This window comes from Crinia signifera, chromosome 5, assembly GCF_055691185.1.
Source record: "Crinia signifera chromosome 5, ASM5569118v1, whole genome shotgun sequence".
NCBI classification, from domain to species: domain Eukaryota; kingdom Metazoa; phylum Chordata; class Amphibia; order Anura; family Myobatrachidae; genus Crinia; species Crinia signifera.
Genome location: NC_139221.1, coordinates 95,531,074 through 95,555,348, shown reverse-complemented (window position 1 = coordinate 95,555,348; position 24,275 = coordinate 95,531,074). Strand labels below are relative to the sequence as shown.

General features: G+C 38.4%; 1 protein-coding gene across 1 annotated transcript; it reads left to right on the top strand.

Moving 5' to 3' along the window:
• The first annotated feature begins 860 nt into the window (after positions 1-860).
• Positions 861-24,149, top strand: DSEL (dermatan sulfate epimerase like). The gene is made up of 2 exons (XM_083187713.1): positions 861-1,392; positions 19,703-24,149. The coding sequence occupies exon 2, from the start codon at positions 20,352-20,354 to the stop codon at positions 23,979-23,981; it is 3,630 nt and encodes a 1,209-aa protein (XP_083043839.1). The 5' UTR covers positions 861-1,392; positions 19,703-20,351; the 3' UTR covers positions 23,982-24,149.
• The last annotated feature ends 126 nt before the right edge of the window (positions 24,150-24,275 follow it).

Genomic DNA, 24,275 nt, shown 5'->3' with positions numbered 1-24,275 from the left:
TGCTCATTTTGCGTGTATGATACCCCTTTCACATTGCACCTACTGTTATAACAGGGTTCATGACAGTTTCTTTTCGGTTCGACTCAGTAACCATGTGTGCCATGTGAAAGGGGTTACCGGGTCCCACAAACCGGAAGCAACACGGCAATACAAACCGGTAAAAAAGAAGGGTTCATACCGGTTCATTGCCATGTTGCTTTGCAGTGTGAACGGGTTAATCAGGTTTGATGCGACCCGTTTCCCATTCACACCAATGGAGGAGGCAGTACTTGGAGCAGAGCCAGCTCTAAGCGCTGCCTCCTCCCCCCCCCCATGAGACTCCGCCGCGCCCCTGGTTTGATATTAGCAAACTGGAAATATTGCCTGCCGGTTTGCTGAGTAGGCCTGAACAGACCCAAAATGCAGGGTCACACCGGGACTGAACCGTTTCAATGTCCTGGTGCGACCCTGCATTTTGCAGTCTGAAAGGGGTATTACTGTTATAATTGTCCAGTCTGCATGTGATATGACGTGTATTACTCATAGCGACATTTCTAAATTAATAAATCATCACAAGATTTTCTCAAAAACTCGTTTATTATAAAAACTAGTCAGTGTGAAGCATGTAATATTTTAAGTCTGGGTTTTTTATTTTTGCATGTGTTTTTGCTTACTTTTGTTATTTTATTGTTACCTTATACTAGAAATATAAACAAATGCATGTATTCATTTCTATCCCAACATCACAGCTCATCAATCCCATTCCATGCCTCACAACCATAATAACTGCAATGCATTGTGTACCTCCCCACAACTCCAGCCCCTGGCAAAGTGATAACAACACGATTTCTTGATTTCCTTTTCACTGAGCTGCAATATTATTATTGTAATTCCTGGATTTCGAGCATTTACCTCCAATACAGTACATAGATCAAGCAAAGAAAGCACTAGGATCCAGGGGAACTATAGTAAGTGAGCTGTCTCACAGGCTCCACCTACATTCCCATCACGGTGAAAGCTCTCACCCTTTGCTGCACTCCAGAATCATCCCCCTTTCCCCTTCCTTCCCCTGGTATTCGCCTCCCCTGTATGTCCCTGCGCCTGCTGAGCGCTGATCACTGCCTGAGAGATGGAGCATGCAGGAGGACAGAAGGCAGCCTCATCCTCCTAGCTGTACCCAGTCTGCCTGCCCGTGCTAGTACTGCAGCAGCAGCAGCAGCAGCAGCAGGAGAGGAGAGATTTCTGCATCCATCACTTACACTACAGACTGGAATCCTAATTCTTACTTCCTCTCCAGACTTCTGGCAGCAGCCTCCTCCTCTTGCACGGCTATGGCTTGCAGCTGTAAATTAGCAATAGCTAAGCTTCCCGCAAGCCTGGCACATTAGACCGATCAGTCACCAGAATACAAAGGTAAACTTTTGTAATTGTCTGAACCTATTCTGCTTACGTGCGAGAGAATAAAATGCTGGAAACATAATAAAACGATCGCTTTCTGTTCATCAACTGTGCGGATGTTTCCGCATGCAATGCTTTGGTATGGTGCTAGGCTTCCTGTCTATCTATGTTATTACTTATCCAGGTTACAGTGCATGTAATAATGGGAAAAAACACATAGTCGACTAATTACTTTTTCATGTGTTCGATTATTTGCACGTTTAAATATTTTTGTTTTATTCTGTATGTTGGTTGGCAGAAAATAATTACGATTAGACTCCATCTAGTGGTTCTTATTGTCTGAGTATTTGTTATTGACATTTCTAATGTGTAGTGTAGTGTGATTGTGTGATTTTTTTTTTTAAGTTAGCAATATTTTATTTTTACCTTTTATTTAGTCACTGGCACAGTTGTATTTAGTGAACATGTCACTGGCACAGTTGTATTTAGTGAACATGTTACTGGTACAGTTGTATTTAGTGAACATGTTACTGGTACAGTTGTATTTAGTGAACATGTCACTGGCACAGTTGTATTTAGTGAACATGTCACTGGAACAGTTGTATTTAGTAAACATGTCACTGGCACAGTTGTATTTAGTAAACATGTCACTGGCACAGTTGTATTTAGTGAACATGTCACTGGCACAGTTGTATTTAGTAAACATGTCACTGGCACAGTTGTATTTAGTAAACATGTCACTGGCACAGTTGTATTTAGTGAACATGTCACTGGCACAGTTGTATTTAGTGAACATGTCACTGGCACAGTTGTATTTAGTGAACATGTCTCTGGCACAGTTGTATTTAGTGAACATGTCTCTGGCACAGTTGTATTTAGTGAACATGTCACTGGCACAGTTGTATTTAGTGAACATGTCTCTGGCACAGTTGTATTTAGTGAACATGTCTCTGGCACAGTTGTATTTAGTGAACATGTCTCTGGCACAGTTGTATTTAGTGAACATGTCTCTGGCACAGTTGTATTTAGTGAACATGTCTCTGGCACAGTTGTATTTAGTGAACATGTCTCTGGCACAGTTGTATTTAGTGAACATGTCTCTGGCACAGTTGTTTTTAGTGAACATGTCTCTGGCACAGTTGTATTTAGTGAACATGTCACTGGCACAGTTGTATTTAGTGAACATGTCACTGGCACAGTTGTATTTAGTGAACATGTCTCTGGCACAGTTGTATTTAGTGAACATGTCTCTGGCACAGTTGTATTTAGTGAACATGTCTCTGGCACAGTTGTATTTAGTGAACATGTCTCTGGCACAGTTGTATTTAGTGAACATGTCACTGGCACAGTTGTATTTAGTGAACATGTCACTGGCACAGTTGTATTTAGTGAACATGTCACTGGCACAGTTGTATTTAGTAAACATGTCACTGGCACAGTAAAGAAATATTTGCCAAGTAGGTTTTTCTTAATAGGTTAAGTAAAGGAGGAATGAAAATATAGTGTATGCATTTGTAATACATCCCATTGGAAAGAAGTGCAAACACTGTAAAGCTGGGTGCACACTGGGCGATATATCGTTAACGGTATCGGTCAGTGTGTATGCACTGTGCAATTCTTCTGTGCACTGCCGATATAGTTATCAATATCGGCTGTGACGGGAATCACCCAGTGTGTACCCAGGCTAGTGTGAAACTTATCTGCCACAGTTCTGAATTTGATTTACATGTTGTAACATGATACAATTTGCCTTACTATGATGTTGCTATCTTTAGTTCACTTTACAACTTCCTATGTGTGGGTATTATAGTTAATTTAATTTTAAGATGCATTCTCAAACAATCAAACTTTGAACTATAAACTCCTATGGCCCTTGTTTTTATTGTTCATATTTAAGTCCATCATTTTGTATTTTGGAGAATATATCTCTTTATTGCTCCCAAAAAGTCAGTTTTGTTACTATAATTTTTCAATTACAGGTATAAACATTTACACTCTACATATTGTATTCTATTAATATGCATTTAAAGAGTAACATAATGGGAATACCAACCCACAATTCATTAGAATGCACCACACAAGTACTGTAATACTTCTTGCTCTACAGTATGTTTTGAACAGTTCAACAGCAAAGTCTCTTACCTGTACAGTGATGGAATGAGACATTGTCCTGCCCAATCAGTGCCTGTGTTATAAACTGACACAGCATTTTTGGAATGTGAACTGGTACTTGCTGTCTTTTTTAAGATATAGAGCACATCTGATCCTAGAGTGCATTGTGTGTGTATGAACTGGTATGTAAGTTAAGGGGCATACACACGTAGAGATCTGTAATTAAGCAATTTTGCTAAGCAATTTTGCTGGTGTCAAGATCTCCTATGCAGAGCACATACACACGCAGAGATTTGTGCTAAACAATTTTGCTAAGCAATTTTTCTTAGCAATTTTGCTTAAGCAAAAAAAGGCCAGGTAGTTGTTCAGAATGAGAGATTGCAATCAGTATCTCTCATTCTGTACACACACAGAGAGATTTGCAGTCATTTGCTAAGCAATCTAACTAGATTGGGACTGCATGCACTGATTTAGTTAGCAAGAGATATTTAATCTCTCGGAGCATACACACAGAGAGACCTGTGCTTACTTTCTAAGCAATCTAGTCAGATTGCTTAGAAAATAGCATAAATTTTCTCCGTGTGTACACCCCTTTACTGTATGACTATAGGTGTGTAAGGTAAATATCTTTACATTAAACATAATAACATTAACGTCACTTGGATTAGTTCCTTCTAAAGGTGCCCACAGACGCTACAATTATCGAATGCGTTTTGTACTTTTTAAGCACAAATTGCATCTTATGTACAATTATTGGATGGTGTTTATGTTCCCAGGAGTCCGATATTGTATGTCTAAAAAAGTACGTGCTGCACGTACTTTTTAGACTACATCTGAAATTTAACATTACAAACATGGGTTCATCACATGCATCCAAGTGCACATCTCATAGCAAGCTGGAAGAAAAATTGTATAGAACCATTGTACAGTCAAAAACGCATAGCACAGTACAATTGTAGCGTCTGTGGGCACCTTTAGCCTTTAAGCTGCCCATACACGCTGCTTTGTGGGCGTGCTGTACTAGCACGGATCAAATTGCATTGCATTGCATGTGCATCCGTTGTGCATGCAATGAGATGCAATGTGATGAAAACTAAGTACAAAAAGTATGTGCTTGCACATACTTTTTGTACTTAGGTTTCATCAAATTGCATCAAATTGCATGCACAACGGATGCACATGCAATGCAATGCAATTTGATCTGTGCTAGTACAGCACGGAAAGCACGCCCTCATAGCAGCGTGTATGGGCTGCTTTAGAATTATGTATCTATCCAATCTAGATATTAATTTATTTCATTTTATATAAACTGGGGTTTTGCTAATTATAAACAGATACAATGACCATTATTCATTACAAAATATAAGCTACTCTATAAAAAACAATCCTGGTTTCACGAATATCCCTGCTTGTGCACAGATTGAATAATACTATTATTCAATCATAATTGAATCAAAGTAAAGGTACTAATTAAGTCATATGTGAACTGTGTGGGGTCCTGAGGTCCAGTTTGAGAATCACTGCTGTAGAGTCACTTGTTATCATTCATCTGTAAGAGATCACACAATAAATATCATTTTCAGAAATATAAATATAATTTTCATAAAGATAATATTTAACAGTATTCATATTTTTACCATATATATATATATTTTTTTTTTTTACCATTTCTTTTTTTATTGTCAGAGGGGATAAAAGGAAATTATAATCACTTCATTAATAACCTGTTCCAGGCCCACAAGAAAATTGTTATCTTCGAACTGCACCCTTGGTTTTTATATTAATGACATTTCCTCTTTTATTATGTCGTACAAGTACAGCCTGAATAGGATCATTAGTTCATGTTCTTGCAGCCAGTGCTGTGCACGAACTTCAAACGATTCAGACTTCTCATATGTTTTCTAATGAACAGAGCAAAGTCTCTGAAACGTACTTGGCATGTTCAGATGCAGACAAGAAATGTTACCACTTTGTACTTTCTCCCCACTTGCAACATTAAAAAAGGTTGAAGCTAAACTTTATGTTTTTGATACAACAACAACTGTTTGTCCTGTTTGAATTTCAGTTTATATTACTATTATATTATGTTATAGGTCCTAACTACCCATGGCTGCCATTACTAATCTTGGGATCTTCAACCATATATTAAGGGCACCATAAACTACAACAATTTTGCACAATTTCATTCGATTATGACCTTTCAGTCGATACATTGTTTGTAAAGTGTCAAATTGTATGTGTTTTCGTTCCGATCAGATGCGCGGTCCTGTGAGTGCGGGATAGGAGCCCCTACATCGGTCGTACTGCACCAGCGATTTATTGCAGGAGGTTTGACTGTCTTTCCAGTCCTTCTAGCCCCCTAATCCAGACCATCAGATATATCTTATGGTACATTTGTATGCATGCGATTTATCTTGGATTGATCAACCTCATGAGATATATCTTATGGAAAAAAATGAAACCAAAGTACAAAATCGCATGGAATTACTCCAGGAAGGTTCAGGGGGAGTTCAAGGGAAATCGCATCCGATTCAGGGTCAGAAATATCGTTGTAGTGTCTGGGGCCCTTTAATGTTGCTCAAACATGTGATTCAAGTAGTTAAAGCCATAGGGAATTCACCCAGGCAAACAGGATGTGAAGTAGCACATATAGCTAAAACATAAACTAATGCAACACAAACCATAAACACAGATAGTTATATCTGCTCTGTACTTTCTGGACCTGTCCTCTGCGAGATCCTATATGGCATATCCATCAGGCTAGTGCAGAGCACAACACGTTTCACTTTATCCTGGTCTCACCCTTCACCCCTGTGCAGTTCCATGTTTCTTGGCCCTGCTTACTTCCCTAATGAAGGAGGGTTGCATTTACTTGAAAGAATCCAGGAACATTTCCTTAAATCTGGAAGGTTTCTGGACATATCCCAGTAGTAACGGCAATGTAGTTACTTCTATAGGTCGAATTGTACAGAGTCAAAATGTACGGAATATCAACATTTTGGATTATGAACATATGGGTGTTAGTGTTAAGCTGCAGTTAGGGTCAGAAGCATTATGATGAAGGTGCAGACCATGCCCTGATGTCGACCTCAGATGGAGTGGCATCCAAAATGGCTGCTTTCCGACAATGACAAGGAGTTGAGTGTCACTTTTTTACATTATCATGCAGCGGATGCAAATAGAACGTCGGTGTTCGGGATGCCGGGAATGAGAATACAGATGCCGGAATCTTATCACCGCTCACAATGCTGGTGCTGAAATGTATGCCGGGGCTGGTTAGGCTTAAGCCATATGGGGGGGGGGGGAGGGGAGGGGTTAGATTTAGACAATATAAGAGAGGTAAGGGTTAGGCACTAAGGTGGTATGGTTAGGGTTAGTCTACGGGGAGTGGGGGAGGGTGGTAAGAGTTAGGCACATCGTAATGCCGCTGTATGTTTTCTTATTGCCGGCATCCCGAGCGCAAGGATGCTGATCCAATGCCTTGTGCAGTGCCTGTAGCAGGGTAGGAGCCAGCAGGTCATGGAGAGTCTCTGGGAGCAGTTTAACATCTCCCGGAATGCTGAGAATACCCTTCAAGCATGTGTGTCAAATCATATGATTTATTGAACAGATGTGGTCGAAATCGAATTATTGTATACAATATCTTATAGATGTATGGACAACAAAAGGCTTATACTGGTGTCTTAATTGTGCCATTGGTTGTAGATAGAGTGAAATAGCACAGCTGAAATTCTAACAGTTTGCATGCATAATGTCAAATTTGTGAATATATGTGAGTGTGACCGTGTCAACATTTTGAACGTTAACATTAAATACTACTCCCACAGTAACTATAATCCAAAATAGTCAGACATAGAACAAAAAAGGTACTTGTTTAGTTTCACGGCGGCCAAAATATCGGATGCGATATCGGCCGATATATTGGCCGATCCGATGTGATCCGATGCGATTTTTTACCTGTTCATATCCCCGTTATCCACTATGCATGGAGTTGATTTTATATAGTGTGGCAAGCGCAGTAATCCGCTTCCCCTCGCAGGGCTCGCTATGCTGGCCGCGCTCAAGGTTTGGTGGCTCGCTGCGCTCGCCAAACTATATAAAATCAACTCCATGCGTAGTGAATAGTGGGGTTATGAACAGGTAAAAAATTGCATCGGATCGGCTGCCGTGAAACTAAACAAGCACCCCCAAAAAATTATGATAAAATTTATTTAATGTATATTTAAAAAAAAAATTTCCACAAATATCCTTGCATTGTGGGGATATTTCCTTTTACTCCCATATCATTATTATTTTCTATTATTATTATTATTATTATTATTATAATCCCCATCATTCTGTATCAATAGGGGAAAATTGGGCATAGTACACAAATTTTGATTTTCTTATATTTCGTTTTTCCCTTTAAAGTAGGCTCATCTTTCGTACATCTGACAAATGTTGGGTGTTCTTCCAGTAGAATATCTATCTCGAATTTTTGGCATAAGCACCTTGAGTCCTGTTGGAGAAAGTGCGCTATATAAATTATACTTAGTTACATTTGATCCCATGGGGGAAATTTACTAAAGGAAATTTGTAAAAAAATAGGTGTATTTGTATTTAGAAATACACTTATTTTTGACATTTACTATCCCAAAAATACGGCAATTCGTATTCGTATTGATAGCACATCAATACGAATACGAATTGCCGTATTTTCGGGATAGTAAATGTCAAAAATAAGTGTATTTCTAAATACAAATACACCTATTTTTTTTACAAATTTCCTTTAGTAAATTTCCCCCTATATCACCTTTCCCATAAAGTTCTATAGTGTGGTATTGGCATATATGTCTATAATATTTCATATTAACATATGTTTTTTTCAGTCGAGAGTTAAAATGCAGATAAACAGTTTACATTAGCATTCACTATTAACTTGGCCAAGGATAAAATAAGGATTAACTATTTTCTATAAAATGTAGGGAATATTGTGGAACAAATTTTTCCAGCACACATCCTGTCTATTTTGCACCCCCCCCCCCTTCCATTTCTCAGTTTTACATTTTCCTGATGTCTTTTTTTTTTTCATAAACTCTGTTTTGCTATTAGTTGGAACACATTTCAATTATGAATAATAGCATCTTTTTATTGTTTTCTAGGTAACGTGCATGATGCAACATCAGCACAAGCTTCTGTGATGCTACGCATGCAGATTAAAAAAAATATCTAGGGGTATATATTGTGAGTGCCGTTCATTTTTTGGAATAACATAATACAAAATAGTACATTTCAAGATAGAAAATAAAAGTTGGTTTTCCTCTATTAAATACCAATGAATAGTTTAATTATGGCAGCACTGTCCCAGTGACTATAATCACAAAATAGTGACCCTAGCTTGCATTTATGGGCCTCATTTAGAGGCAGCAGCGTACCATGGTTAGATGCCAAGGGAGCAAATGCATTATTTCGGCCTGCATGGAAAATGTTGCATGCTTGTGCGTGTACTGTGTATAAATACTGGTCAGCAATACTCTGTATGCCACAATTTAGAATTGGTATGATGTTACCCTTTCCTATCTGCAAATTTTGCTGCATATTTTAAATATTCTTCTGTACATAGATTTACTTCTAACTTTAGATAAGAGCAGATGACAATATGGGGGAAATTTACTAAAGGAAATTTGTAAAAAATAGGTGTATTTGTATTTAAAAATACACTTATTTTTGACATTTACTATCCCGAAAATACGGCATTTCGTATTCGTATTGATAGCACATCAATACGAATACGAAATGCCGTATTTTCGGGATAGTAAATGTCAAAAATAAGTGTATTTCTGAATACAAAGACACATATTTTTTACAAATTTCCTTTAGTAAATTTCCCCCTATATATTGCAAAGTTATTGGGGCTGATTCAGCCCCATTTGCTGCATTGCGAATTCTCAGACCAAGTGATTATTGGAGGCCTGCGCATGTACATGGTCCAGAGTGCGCATTTGTAGGTGACACCCTGGCATTTTCTCGGCATGCTGCCTTAAAATGCAGGCGGGCCCGAACGTAATCACAGCTGTGCACAGGGGTGCGGCTCCAAAGATTCACAGTCTTTTTGCCTGCCTTGCTATATTTATTTGTTCTACAAAAACGGGGACTATTTATAAACTTTATAATTTCCCCCTATCTAATTTCTTGTTCCCTGCATATGACAGCAATAAAAAAAATAATCCATAGTCATTTTTCAAGACTCTCATGTTGGCACTACGGTTTCGGTGAGAGTCTTCCACAAAGAGTGTGTAGTAAGTACAGTAAAAGAGCGTTCTCTTTCCCTTTATACTGGGTCTATCCTGGTTTCCTTACTGCGCCAGTGCAGAAATCACTTAGCGATAGAAGAAAGCAAAGGAGCACAGAGCCAGCTGTTTTACATTAACATTAAAAAGTTTAATCTTCGTTAAAGTGCTGGTGCGTTAACGCGTTATTAATGCTTTAACGTGCCCAGCACTAGTTAATATACAAACTAGATCTTGTTTCTTCTTCATGGACTACATTAGATTTATATGCTATTAATATGTAAGCTCTTGCAGGCAGGGCACACCTCTTTCCTTTCATACTCCAGTGATCACCAGTGATCATGTCTCCTTGCTCTAGTTCTGTCTCCTGGCCCCAAAATTGGGTGAATAATCTCTGATTACTGCACTGATTCCCACCCATGACTCCTACTAGCTTCAATGAGTTACCCAACCTATACCCCATTTATCTATCTATTTATCTATCTATCTATCTATCTATCTATCTATCTATCTATCTATCTATCTATCTATCTATCTATCATACCCAACCTGTAATGTGTTATTAATGGTTTGTACTTAGTATGCCATTCTGTATTTTACTTATGGTCTGATACCCTGTTGGTGTTACTTTCAAAAAGGTACTGTGCCTTATAAATGATAGATAACAGCAGTCAACAGTAGAGTCAAAGTGGGGTATCCAATTAGCAGCAAAACATATCATAATCGGAGCACAAAAGTTTTTTGCATTTTTTCTCCAAATTTTAAAAAAAAGTATGTTGGGAAAACCTATGTGGACACCCAGAAAACACGGTTTCAGTGAAATGTTTTCACTGAAATATGTTTTCACGGCTTCAGCCCCACCTGCAGTGCAGAACGGTTTTGCCCATTTTGAGAACATATTGTTCCGCAATCAGGTCTGAATTAGGCCCAATATATGTTACCAAAGGACGAAAAAGTGTTCATCAACATTGTTCCAGTGTGTACCGGTTATCTGGACTGATGGTGGTATTGAAACAACTGCCCTTCGCTCCAGTGTGTACCTATTTTACAATATTTTAAGGGGATTTAAGACATTCTGTCACTATTGTCTATATGGAAAGATGTAAGTTCAGTTGAAAGATGAAGAATGGATGAACTAAAGAGGGAACAACCAGCATATGAAATACAAATTTCATTTAATTTGAGAGAATCAGTGTGAAATGCACTTGCAGTTGTGTAGTTGTTAAACTGCAACTACATATACACATACGGAAATGCTAGTTTTTGCATTTTTTATGTACTGTATCACGTTCATTTATTATTAGGGGCCCAATAGAGTATTCAGCAAACAATATACAATAATATACAGTACAAAGAAAGATCAATTATTTAGCTGCACATAGGCTGTACATAAGAAAGAATAAAGCAGTGGTTGTGCATATTATACTGTATCTAAGCACATCTATCTGCACAGATCCCACTGTCCCATTACTTTATCACCTGACATTTCTAAATTCAGCATGCAGGGCAGAGGACGGTTTCAGACACAGTTCATTCTTCGTTATTCTCCCCTTTCTGAAAGCCAAGATAGCTTACACAGCATGTGGTTTGAACAACTTCGTTGATGAGAACCACATCTAAAAAAACGTTCCTTTGTCTAACAGTTTGACATATAAATCAGTATCAAAGTCGCAGGATGCATCTGATGAGTATGTGTAGTCAAAAGTTTGGCTAACATTCAAACTTGTTTTGATCTTTAAAAAATTGAAAGTTAAGTCTAGATACAATATATGTACCTAACCGCTGATATATTTCATAAAAAGCCACTAAACCAGGTGTTCCCAATCTCTTTTGAATCATGGCACCCTAGAGTATCAGAATTTTTCCACGGCACCCCAGGTGTAGAAAAATAAATATAAAATTATGTAGATTGTGTTAATATGTGATTCTTCGGTTCAGTTATGTGGTAAAGGGCAGGATTTGCTTCTGATTGTACACATTGTATGATTGGCAGCCACCAGCACTGGTTTTGGACATAAATAATTGATAATAAATAATTTGAATTGCTCCTGGACCACCAACCAGTGGCACCCCTGCAAGAGTCCTGAGGCACCCCAAGGAGCCATGGCACACAGTTTGGGAACCACTGCACTAAACTCTAGACTTTATTAATCATACTAGCTAGTAATAATACCAAAATATTGTTACATTTACAGGACAACTAAGTATAAACAATTAATTGTACATGACCTTCTGCAATTCTTACTAATTAGGTAACTCACACCCCTTTCACACATAAAACCAAATTACAAGGATATACTGTAGCATTTCTACCTGGTAAATTTTCCGTTCAACACGGGTCCTTTTTCTGTATGAAAGGGTAGACCCAGGTCATTAATCCCAGGTCTCTAACACAATAATTTACCAGGGTTTAGGATTCTGGATTTTCGACCTGGGTTGACCCTTTCACACAAAATATACCCTTGTTATTCAGCAAATTATTAGGTAGGAATTTCTCATCCCAGTACATTACTTTCTGTGTGAAGGGGGTCAGGCATAGACCATCAAAATTACCTGACAATGAAAATTCCAGATTTTTCAGACATTTCTATCAATGGTTGATGTATCATGCGGTAAAAAGACCTGAGAACTTTTCCATACTAACCATTCAGAGCAGGGGCGTAACTAGAACGTTGTGGGCCCCATAGCAAAATCTTGAAAGGCCCTCCTACTACCATTGTCAGTACAATGCCCCTTAGGGTAGCAGAAGAAAGAGTAAGAAGAGTGACAGGCAAAGAGGGTGTCAGGAAAGGGAGGGAGAAAAATAGAGGCATTAGATAGGTAGAGATGGGTGGTCAGGGTGAGAGAGGGCTTCATGGAGAAAGAGAAAGAGGAGTGAGGTTTCAGAGAGAGAAAGGGGGAGGAGCAACAGGGAGAAAGGGAGGGATGTGAGCAGGAGTGAGAAAAAATATCAGCGAGGGAAGGGGAAAAAAGAGGTTACCAAGAGAGTGAGAGTGTCAGATCAAAGGGGAGAGACAGGGAGAAAGAGGAAGAATGAAAGAAAGGGGGCCATGAAGAGAAATGGGGATAGAAAATGAAAGACAGCGGGTGTCATGGTGAGAAAGAGAGAGGGGGTGTCAGAGAAAGTAAAGGTCAGAGACAGGGAGTAAGAGAGGGAATGAGAGAGAGGGGAGACAGGAAGAAAAAAGGGGAAAACAAGTGCAAAGAGTGTCAGGGAGAGATAGAAAATGAGTGTCAGAACAGAGACAAAACAGGGAGTAAGTCCTGGTGTCAGGAAGAGAGAGAATGGGAGATAGAGAATGTCAGAGAGAGAGAGAGAGGGTGTCAGGGAGCAAAAGAGGGAGAGACAGAGTGAGAGAGAGTGGGTGCCTAAGTGAAACGGGGGAAGGGGGGTGTGTTAGGGAGGGATGGAGAAAGTATGTGCTTAACATAAACTTTTTATTATTTTCAATTTTCCTCGCCCATTGCCATTCAATTGTGACCTCGCCCATTGCAAACAAGGCCATTCCACCTACCCTTGACGTCACCCACACACCCTTTTCTTGACTCACTCCAATCCTACGCACCAGATGTCTCTATTACTGGTGATACCCCTGTAATGTTTGTCACTGGACACTTTATTTTTTTATTCCAGAGCCCATATAAATTCTGTGAATAAACCCAGAGACGTATTCAGGTTACACATTATAATGTATTTCATATGAACTGATTGGCAATTACCTACTACTTGGAGAATCATACACATTTTTTGTTCATACAGAGAATACAAGCAGTTGGATGTAAAATTGGGAAAGAATAGTGATCCTTGCCCTGGGAAGCCCCACAGCGATAGCAGCAGGGATATCATGATTTATTTTTGGCTTTATGTATTCCTAAGTGAAATCAATACCTCAGAGATTTCATTATTGCCACACACTCAATATATCTAACATAATAAGGATTTTTAACTCTTGCAGTGTACTAGAAATATAACCTGCATAGCTGATATAAATATGTACTCTATATATGTGTAAGTAATTACATTTTAATGCTTCATGAGTAATATTAATAAACAACAATTACTTCTATCAAATTCTTAAACAATTTGTGGTAACTATCCAATAAACATTAGAATAGTTGTTTTTAGCTCATTATTTCCAGTACAAATCCGCTACTGTAACTTGAACTTTATAAGAAACAGCCGGTGACATTTCCTTTTGACATTTTCCATCTGACAAGTTGTCCACTATGAGAAAGAAAATGTCTTCCTTGTGGACGTTCACATTTTGGAAATGGTGAGAACAACAGTACTAATATCTTTTAAACCATTGTTTTTACACATTGGTACAATTCAGTTATGCACCTTTTTTTTCTTCACATATCGACACTTTAGAGCAAGTGAAGTTAAATGACTAAATTGAGATCACATTATGTTTATTACGTATAAATGTGAATAAGAATTAAAATTCTTGTAAATATTATTAACAATATACTGTACCATGAAAAGGGGCATACTGTACTGCAGGGGTGGGGAACCTTTTTGTGGCCAAGGGCCGTTTGTATTGGGGGAAAATGCTTCGGGGGCCATATATAAAAAAAACACCTACAATTGCCCTGCGGCAGCAGTCCCACGCTCCGGCGGCTTCCACAGTTTAAGAGTCGCCGGTCTGTGTGGTCTGGCGGCTGTGCGGGGAGTGAAGTACAGGCTCTAGCTCTCGCGAGATTTCCCCTGTACTTCACTCCCTGTACAACTGCCGGGCGGGTGGGCGGGCCACACAGACCGGGGGCCGTAACAGCCCGTGGTTCGGAGGTTCCCCACCACTGCTGTACTGTATTGCAAGTTTTGTCATTGAAGCATGTGAAAATGTCTGTTCTTGCATATTTTTTTTTTTTAATATATAAATTTTTTTATTTAAAAAAAACGTACAGCAGACATGTTTGTATATCGTACATATCTGCACATAAAACAAAGACATATAACCTATCACATCTTAACACTTACTTCTAGACATCATTTTCTCTCACATAGCACATAAAACATATACCATATCATATCCTATCATTCCTCCCTAGACATCGTTATCTCTCACCTAACTGATTATCTAGCATTCTTCCTACATTCATACATTTATACACGTGCCAGCATTAAATTTGGTGTTTTGCAGGCCTGGGTTTCCCTAGCTTATTCTAAGAAGCAGATTCAATTTATTCACATTCCGGTACCTTTATTATTTAATTGTGCCTCCCAGAAGGCGTCCCCTTTCCGCTCAATATAGTGTTTCCATACGTCCCATTTTTTCAGTAGTCTGATATTTTCTATCACATCATTTGTTTCCATTCTGTAAGCGTAATTTATTTTGTTTATTATCATTGCTATATCTGGGATTTGGTCTTGTCTCCAGTACTGTGCTATTGCCGTTTTTGTTGCTATGAAGACTTGGTTTAGGAAATATACATTTGTTTGCTTTGTATCTATCGGGTTAACATGTAGTAATACCCTCTGGGGGGTCATGTCCACTACCTCATCTAACACCTGTGTTATCAATTTCCCTACCTCTCCCCAGACTTCCTTTACTTTATTACAAGTCCAGAAGATATGCATTAAATCTGCATTCCCTTCCCCACATCTCCAGCAAACCTTTATCTGTGATGGGCAAATTTTATTTATTTTGTCTGGAGTGTAATAAGCTCTGTGTATTAGTTTCATATATCTTTCTATGTGTGAAATGGATTTGGTCATCTTATGAACTGTCATAAAGGTCCTCTCCCACTGCTCTTCGTCTATCTCCATGTCTAGGTCTCTCTCCCATTTAAGCTGTCCCTTCGTTTTTTTTTCCGTATCCTTGCTTATCAAATTTTTATACCAAAAGGTAATGCCCCCTGTCTGGTATCCTCCCCGTATTCTGTTTATTACATTATTTGATAATTGCTTTGAAACTTCTGTTATTTTATGTTTATTTATCCAACTTCTTATTTGTAAGTATTTATAGAAATCTGTGGTTGGTAGTTCGATCTTTTGTTGGAGCTGCTTGAATGTAATTACTCCATGTTCTCCCATTAGGTTTTCTAAGGTTTTTATACCCTTGGAGATCCATATCTCAGCTTGAAGTCTGGGATCAGCTTCATTACTGTTTGGGTTTCCAGAAATTTTAAGGGTGCTATCAATTCTTCTTTTGTATTTAGGAATAGGTCCCAGACTTTAAGTGTATCCTTACATGCTTTGGGGCTATCCTTGGATGTTGTCCTCATATTTGGTGGTAACCATATTAGGTCTTTTATACCTAGCTCTCCCATAATTCCATCCTCTAGTTTTACCCAAGGTTTCTCTTCTCTGGCCCTGATGCCTTCTGGGATCTGATTTAAAATACAAGCATGCTGATACCGCTGTAAGTCTGGAAAACCTATTCCTCCTCTTCTTTTTGATCTCATCAGATGTTTTTTTGCTATTTTTGCCTTTTTATCATTCCAGATATATCTATTCATAGCTGTATTGAACTTATTTATCCAATATTTTGGGAGCAATCTAGGTATTGCCCTAAACAGGTATAATATTTTTGGTAGAAAGAACATCTTCAACGTGGCTATTCTGCCCATCCATGATATTTCTCTATAGATCCAATCCTTTAATTTTTTTTCCATTTGTTTTAGTAATGGAGAGTAATTGCATTCAATCAAGATCAAGATCTCTAATTCTGTTGACTCAATATTTATTGGTAGTATTTCTGTTTTATTTCTATTTAGCTTATAGTATGAGATTTTTGCATATTGATCTATTATTTGCATTAAAATGGGTATTGAAGTTTGGGGATTTTTAAGTAGTAAAAGTACATAATCTGCGAATAGTAGTGTCTTATGTTGCATTTTGTTAATCTCCGGGGCCTCGATTGATTGGGTGCTTCGAATTATTTCTGCGAATGGCTCTATCGACAAAATGAATATGATTGGTGATAATGGGCAACCTTGGCGGGTCCCATTGGTAATGGTAAATTTGGGGGATATGCAGGAATTACACATAACGTGTGCTCCCGGGGCTGAATATAGGCCCAATACTGCTTTCAGAATTTTTCCTATCATTCCAAATTTTTTTAGAACCTCTTCCATGTAACCCCAAAGAAGCCTATCGAAAGCTTTTTGGGCATCTAGTGACATTACCAATAAAGGTTTTTCTTTCTTAATGTGATATTCCATCACAGCTATTGCTCTCCTAATATTTTCTGTACCCTGTCTGTTCTTTACAAACCCAACTTGATCAGGATTGATCAAGTCCGGCAAGCATTGTTTCAGGCGGTTTGCTATAATTTTTGCATAGATTTTTATGTCTGTATTTAACAGAGCTATTAATCTATAATTTTGTACATATTTTGGATCCTTTCCCTCTTTAGGTATTGTCACTAATCTAGCCTCTAGCATTTCTGCTGGAAATTTCTCCTCCTTTATGGCCTCTACAAATGAGTGTATTAATATTGGACCTATTTGTCTCTGGAATGTTTTATAGAATTCATTGCTGAATCCATCGGGTCCTGTGGCTTTTTTTTTTTTTTTTGCGTTTTAATTGCTTCCCTCATTTCTTGGTCTAATAGTGGTTTGTTTAATTTTATTATCTGCTCCGTATTTAATATCACTAGCAATCAACAAATAGGAAGAAGGATATAGTGGGGATATATCAGTGACAGCGCTTGCAGGAATCAGTTTTGTGTCTGACGCCCGGGATCAGCAGTGCTGTTTCATGGCTGCACTTCGGACTTCAGGGCAGCTTCTGTCACAGTTGCCCACTCTCCTGTATTCTGCGGGAGACACCTAATTTTTTAGTAAACCTCCCCCCTGGAATTAAATAGCGCTGAATCCAGTGTTTGCGGGAAAGGCTTGGTGGAATATGATACACAGCCTTAAAAAATATTTCTTATTGCTGCAACAAGGAACGTTCCTAGAGGTTTCTAGAGGTGCCCTGATCCCTAGATCTGCCCCTGATTATACTTGTGTGTGGGTAGATTGCGTCCTTCTGTCATTTTAAGCTAAAATATACGCTGAGCATTGCAACATAACTTTTTTTTAAATATCACAGTGTCATGGCTGCTTGGCTACCAAATAATACCTTGTAACGAAGTCTCTTGCCATCATCAACATAAACATAAACCCACTCTATAGACATTATATGAAGTGTTATAATAGACATTTTAAAAGACATTGGGCCAGATGTACTAAGCTTGGAAAGTGATAAGCTTCATACACACGGAGCCATATATTGCTCAGCGACCAAATTGCTGAGTGTCCCATTTTCATAAGCAACCGGTGATGGTCGCTGCTGAAAATGAGACACTGCCGGGGGAAGCTGCTGGCCGCTGGTCACCCCCTACACATGGGATATGGTCGCTCAGCTACCATATCCCTTGGGATTCTGACTAGAATCTCCCTGTGTGTACAGGGTACGGGACTTTAAACAACCAGCCAATCAGCACCTGCCATGTTACAGGCCCATTCTCATTCTCTCTCTCTCTCTCTCTCTCTATATATATATATATATATATATATATATATATATATATAGTAGCAGGGTAAGGGCACTCCAATGAAGGTAGGTACGGTGCCGGGGTGCTGCACTAAAGAAAACAGGTAGATGCAGGTCAGATAGTGGCACACGCTCGGACTTGCAAACAAAGAGTTGACAGACACACAGATCTGTATCAACGTTTCCGGGGTTTATTCCGTTGTCAAGATAAGAACAATTAACAATTGGTGACATACTCACATATATACCTGGACGCTGGGGCTGGTGTCCGTCAGACTCCTCCTGCTGCTCGTTCATCGCCGCACAGCACTTCCTGTCGGGCGTCCTCTCTGGAGTGGTGACGTCAAGTGACTACATCCGGGATTCCCCCAGCTTTGTGCGTTGCTTGGCAACTACAGCGGGGGAGAGATCACTGTAGCCAGACCCGGGACCTGACAAATAACCTAAAAAACAGTTAGGTCTCGGGTCTGGCTACAGTGATCTCTCCCCCGCTGTAGTTGCCAAGCAATGCACAAAGCTGGGGGAATCCCGGATGTAGTCACTTGACGTCACCACTCCAGAGAGGACGCCCGACAGGAAGTGCTGTGCGGCGATGAACGAGCAGCAGGAGGAGTCTGACGGACACCAGCCCCAGCGTCCAGGTATATATGTGAGTATGTCACCAATTGTTAATTGTTCTTATCTTGACAACGGAATAAACCCCGGAAACGTTGATACAGATCTGTGTGTCTGTCAACTCTTTGTTTGCAAGTCCGCTGTAGTTGCCAATCCCGGATGTGGTCACTTGACGTCACCACTCCAGAGAGGACGCCCGACAGGAAGTGCTGTGCGGCGATGAACGAGCGGCAGGAGGAGACTGAGGGACACCAGCCCCGGCTTGTACTCTTTTGGCCAACCCCTCTTTTATATATTTAACATTGCAGCCCACAGTTCATCTATATCTCTAACAGAGGTCTATTGAAGATATTTCTGCTATAATAAGTGTGAACTGCACTGCTGCTGCTCTAGCAAAGTAAATAGACATCTGGGAGTACATTTACTAACGCTTCTACAAATGAAAATGTGTGTTTCCCATAGCAACCAATCAGTATCTATCATTTTATATGTATCAATAGAGAAATGACAGTTAGAATTTGATTGGTTGTATCCTGCAACACTATCAATTTTTATTAGAAGCATTAGTAAATATAGTCCATGTGAATATAGTCCATCTGTCTTGGGTTGTATTATTGTGGAGTAGAATTTAAGAGGCTCTATTTGCTCTATGGAATGCAGGTTGAACTGCAGTGGTATAGGCTAAAATGTGCAACATCTTTATTAAATAGGTTGTGTATTCTTCCAATGGAACATAAATGAATACATTTTGTGACTATCAGCAATGTGATATTTCTCTGAACTTTTAAAGCTTGTATACTTATTGTCAGAGCACTACATGATGGGAATTTGTTTTTCTTCGCAGGAATTCACACTCTCACACAGCTGAAAATGGGAAATGGAAACACAAATAATTGAAAAGCAGATGGTTGATTTCTGAAATTGTCCTTCCTTCATCAACAAAACAGCAAAGAAGAGAAGCATTTGGTTAATTGTCATGCCAAATCTACAAAAAATGTATAACATTGTTTTGATAAATCAGACATTTTAATTACTGACAACTGGAAAATGAATTAATGGCACAGAAAAAAAAATCCAGAACATTTTCGCATATGCTTTATTTGGCAATAACTGAAGAAATGCATCATAAACCAGCATGCAAATGTTGCAGGCGAGTTCAGTAATTAGTTAAGAAAACAAGTAAGAATGCTGTTCACCAAGCTCCAGGTTTTTTCTTTAGCTTTATTTATAAAGTATCCATAGAAATCACAGACAAGCTGTTTGAAATATATTACAATGTCACTTTTTACGTTCCAATAGCACAGATAATTATAATATAGTAGGAAATATCATGAACTGTAATTTGTACCCAATATTTTCAGATCTTTTTGAAGTCCCCACACTTCATATTCACCAATGTATGCTAAAAGCAAGTATCTAAATGTACGCATGTGGTTTAAAAGAATAGATGAAAAATGAAAGAAATCTGTTATTGATTCTTAGCCTAATGGATCATGGCTCCAAATGTAGCAGGACACTCTGTTTTTGCAATTATTTTAATTTTTCTATCACTGTGCTATGTCCGTTGTAACAATTATACTAATGAATGGATGTTACTGAAAGGAGATGTCAATCAGTATAACATATTGTCTCATGGTGGCGCTAGTATCAAGCAGAAAAACAATCCCTCTTATCCACGGCTATATTTTGATACTGCTGATGTTCAAGGACTTAAGCAAAAGTCCCACACCACCCATTTACACTTATTTAGGGCAATTAGAAATGTAGTAAGTAATATGCTGGCTAATCCAACTTTTTACTTGCCTCCTCCAAAGCATGCTGATTTTGTAGCCAAGTGGAATGAGATTTATGGAAATAATTTGCCACCGTTGGCACTATATTGTCTTCTTTCTCCAGATGATAAAACTGCATTTACTTTTGCTCTGGAATATATGGACAGAATGGTTAATTACAAAGACTGGCTGGTCCAAAGTGCCCCAGGTGATGAGGTACCACTTGCACATTCTCTAACAGGTTTTGCCACCTCTTATGACTTTTTATATTGGTCTCTTGACCATGATAGAAGACAAAAGTATTTGAAAAAAATTGAGACTGTTAGTACTGACCTGTATGAATATTCCAAAGTCCGGTCATGGGGAAAACAATTCCTTCACAACCACCAAACCACTAACATGCTTGCATTGCTCATTGGCACTCTAGTTGTTGAAGAATCAACCAAGGCAAAATCAACCCAGACAAATATGTGGAAAGAAACAGTTATTGATGTTATGGAAAAAACAATGTTTCTTCTTAATCATGTAGTAGATGGATCTCTTGATGAAGGTGTCGCGTATGGTAGCTATACATCAAAATCAATTACACAATATGTTTTCTTAGCAAAACGCCATCTTGGTATTAATCATTTTGAAAACAATTGGCTAAAAATGCACTTTTGGTTTTATTTTTCTACTCTGTTACCTGGTTTCCAGAGAACTGTTGGAATAGCAGATTCTAATTATAACTGGTTTTATGGTCCAGAAAGTCAGTTGGTGTTTTTGGATACATTTATTCTTAAGAATGGGTCTGGAAACTGGTTGGCACGGCAAATCCGAAAACACAGACCTAAAGACGGACCCATGGTACAATCCACAGCACAAAGGTGGAGTACACTTCATACAGAATATTTGTGGTATAATGCAGAACTTCCCTCACAGCCTCCACCTGGTCATGAAACACCAAAAATGCATGTGTTTCCAAACTGGGGAGTCGTAACATATGGGGCTGGCATGCCTAATACCCAGACTAACACATTTCTTTCTTTCAAATCCGGAAAGCTTGGTGGTCGTGCAGTGTATGACATTGTTCACTTTCAACCATATTCTTGGGTAGATGGCTGGAGAAGTTTCAACCCTGGGCATGAACATCCAGATCAAAATTCTTTCACATTTGCACCAAATGGTCAAGTTTTTGTTTCTGAGGCTCTCTATGGACCAAAATTTAGTCATTTAAATAATATTTTAGTTTTTGCTCCATCACCTTCCAGTCAGTGCAATCAACCATGGGAAGGCCAACTTGGTGAATGTTCCCAGTGGCTAAAATGGACAACAAATGAATCTGGAGATGCAGCTGGGGAGATTATAACAGCAAGTCAACAAGGAGAGACAATGTTTGTAAGTGGGGAAGCAGTGGCTGCCTACTCTTCCTACATGAAATTAAAAAGTGTTTATCGTTGCTTGCTGCTTTTAAATCACCAGACATTACTTGTGGTTGATCATATTGAGAAGAATGAAGATTCTCCAATTTCCTTAGTTAGTGCCTTTTTCCATAATCTAGATATCGATTTTAAGTATGTTCCATTTAGGTTTCTTAATAAATTCAATGGTGCTATGATGGACATATGGGATGCACATTATAAAATGATTTGGATAGACCAAAATGGTAATAGCCCTTTAGCTAAGATACAGGAAGCCGAGCAGACTGCTGAATTCAAAAAGCGCTGGACACAGTTTGTAAATGTTACCTTTCAGTTAAACCAAAAGGTTTCTAGAATAGCTTACTTATTCCATGGACCATATGTTAATGTGTCAAATCTAAAATTCTTAGACAGTAGCAAATATGGAGTTAAACTCTCTATTGAAATTAATAATACAGTAAACGTAGTGTCTATGGTAACAGACTACAATGATCTTGAAGTCAGATTTAATTTTCTTGGTTTTGGAGGTTATGCAAAACTAGAAGACCAGGATAAAGTAGTGCGATTCGGCTTGGGTATTGAGCCTGTTAAGAAAAATAAATTGAATATGAATGTGTTTAATTTTGGTCTCAATGTGAATTTGATATTAGGCTTAATATTATGTATAAGCTTGGGGATTTTAGCATTTCATTGGAGATTCTACATTCCCTTTGGTAAGTTAATGCGCTGGATGCTAGTATTGATTATAGCACTGTGGTTTTTTGAATTAGTAGATGTATGGTCAACATGTACTCAACCTATTTGTGCAAAGTGGAACAGTGAGGGAGCTGACTCAGAGATAATTAAGAAATCTGAAATGCGTTCCGATCTGCCTGTTGTAGTCATTACATCTCTTCCAGGTTCAGGAGCTGAGATATTGAGGCAACTCTTTTTTAATAGTTCAGATTTTATTTACATTAAAGTCCCTACAGTTTACATTGACATCCCTGAAGCAGAATACAAAATCGATTCCTTTGTGGATGCATGTGAATGGACTCGATCTGATGTGGATGATGGGCATTTCCAACTAATTCAAGGTTGGCTTCAGTCATTGCTACAGAATACAAAACTCCACTTACAGAATATTGATTTGCAAGAACCCAGCAAACCCAAGGTTTTTCACCATGCCGCAATTAGCAAAGAAAAGAAACGAAGATATAAGAGAAGAGACATTTTCTCAGAGCAAAGGATTAAAGTTAAAGCATATTATGATAGGGATGCTGAATATGTTAAACAACTTCGCAAACATTTGGTGTTATTTCCCAAGGCTCAGCCCGTCCTTGGTTTAAGTAGTGGAAGCTGGACTTTAAAGTTGCCATTCATTCAAAAGACTATTGGACCACAGTTAAGGGCAGTATTTATTGTTCGAGACCCTCGTGCTTGGGTTTATTCCATTTTATTTAAAAGTAATCCAAGTTTGTACTCCTTAAGAAATATTCCTCAGCGTTTATCAGCAATGTTCAGAAATGACGAAAAACAGAAATGTAAATCAAATTCTGGCTTTGCGTTGGAATATGACTCATTAAAAGAAGAGATTTCCAACACTAAATCAAATGCTTTATCAAAACTCGCTTATCTATGGTTAGCCAATGTAGCAGCCGCACTGAGAATAAATAATGATTTGCCATCAAAAAATTATCTTTTGATTAAATTTGAGGACATTGTTAACTTTCCAGAAGAGACAGCTGAGAGTATGTACAGATTTTTTGGTATTCCTGTTTCACCTGCAAGTTTAAATCAAATAATGTTTGCAAGTTCCACAAACCTTTTTTATCTACCACATGAAGGAGAAATTTCACCCTCAAACATAAATGCATGGAAGCAGAATATGCCTAGAGCAGACATTGGATTAATTGAGGATATCTGTTGGAAACTAATGGATAAACTCGGATATGCAAGAATTAGAGATTGATGGGTTCATTTAAAACCACTAAATAGACTAAGCCAAAAATGATCATTATGAATGATTTTATGCGTGGTCCCTCCTATGTGCTGCAGGACAGCAGTCATTTGCACTATCTATCTCAATATGATTTATGAATCACAAACAGAATAAATAAATATATATTGTTTATTCTTGTATATTGTCTATATAGCTTTTTTTACAGAGATTATTTTATGCATTGTACTTTTCAAAAATTCAAAAATGTAAGAAAATACACCTTGAAGTTCTAAATAATTGCTAAAAAATGCGAATAAAGTACCC

Coding starts and splice junctions, on each gene's coding strand:
- DSEL (XM_083187713.1), top strand. CDS start 20,352: ATGGCTCCAAATGTAGCAGGACACTCTGTTTTTGCAATTATTTTAATT.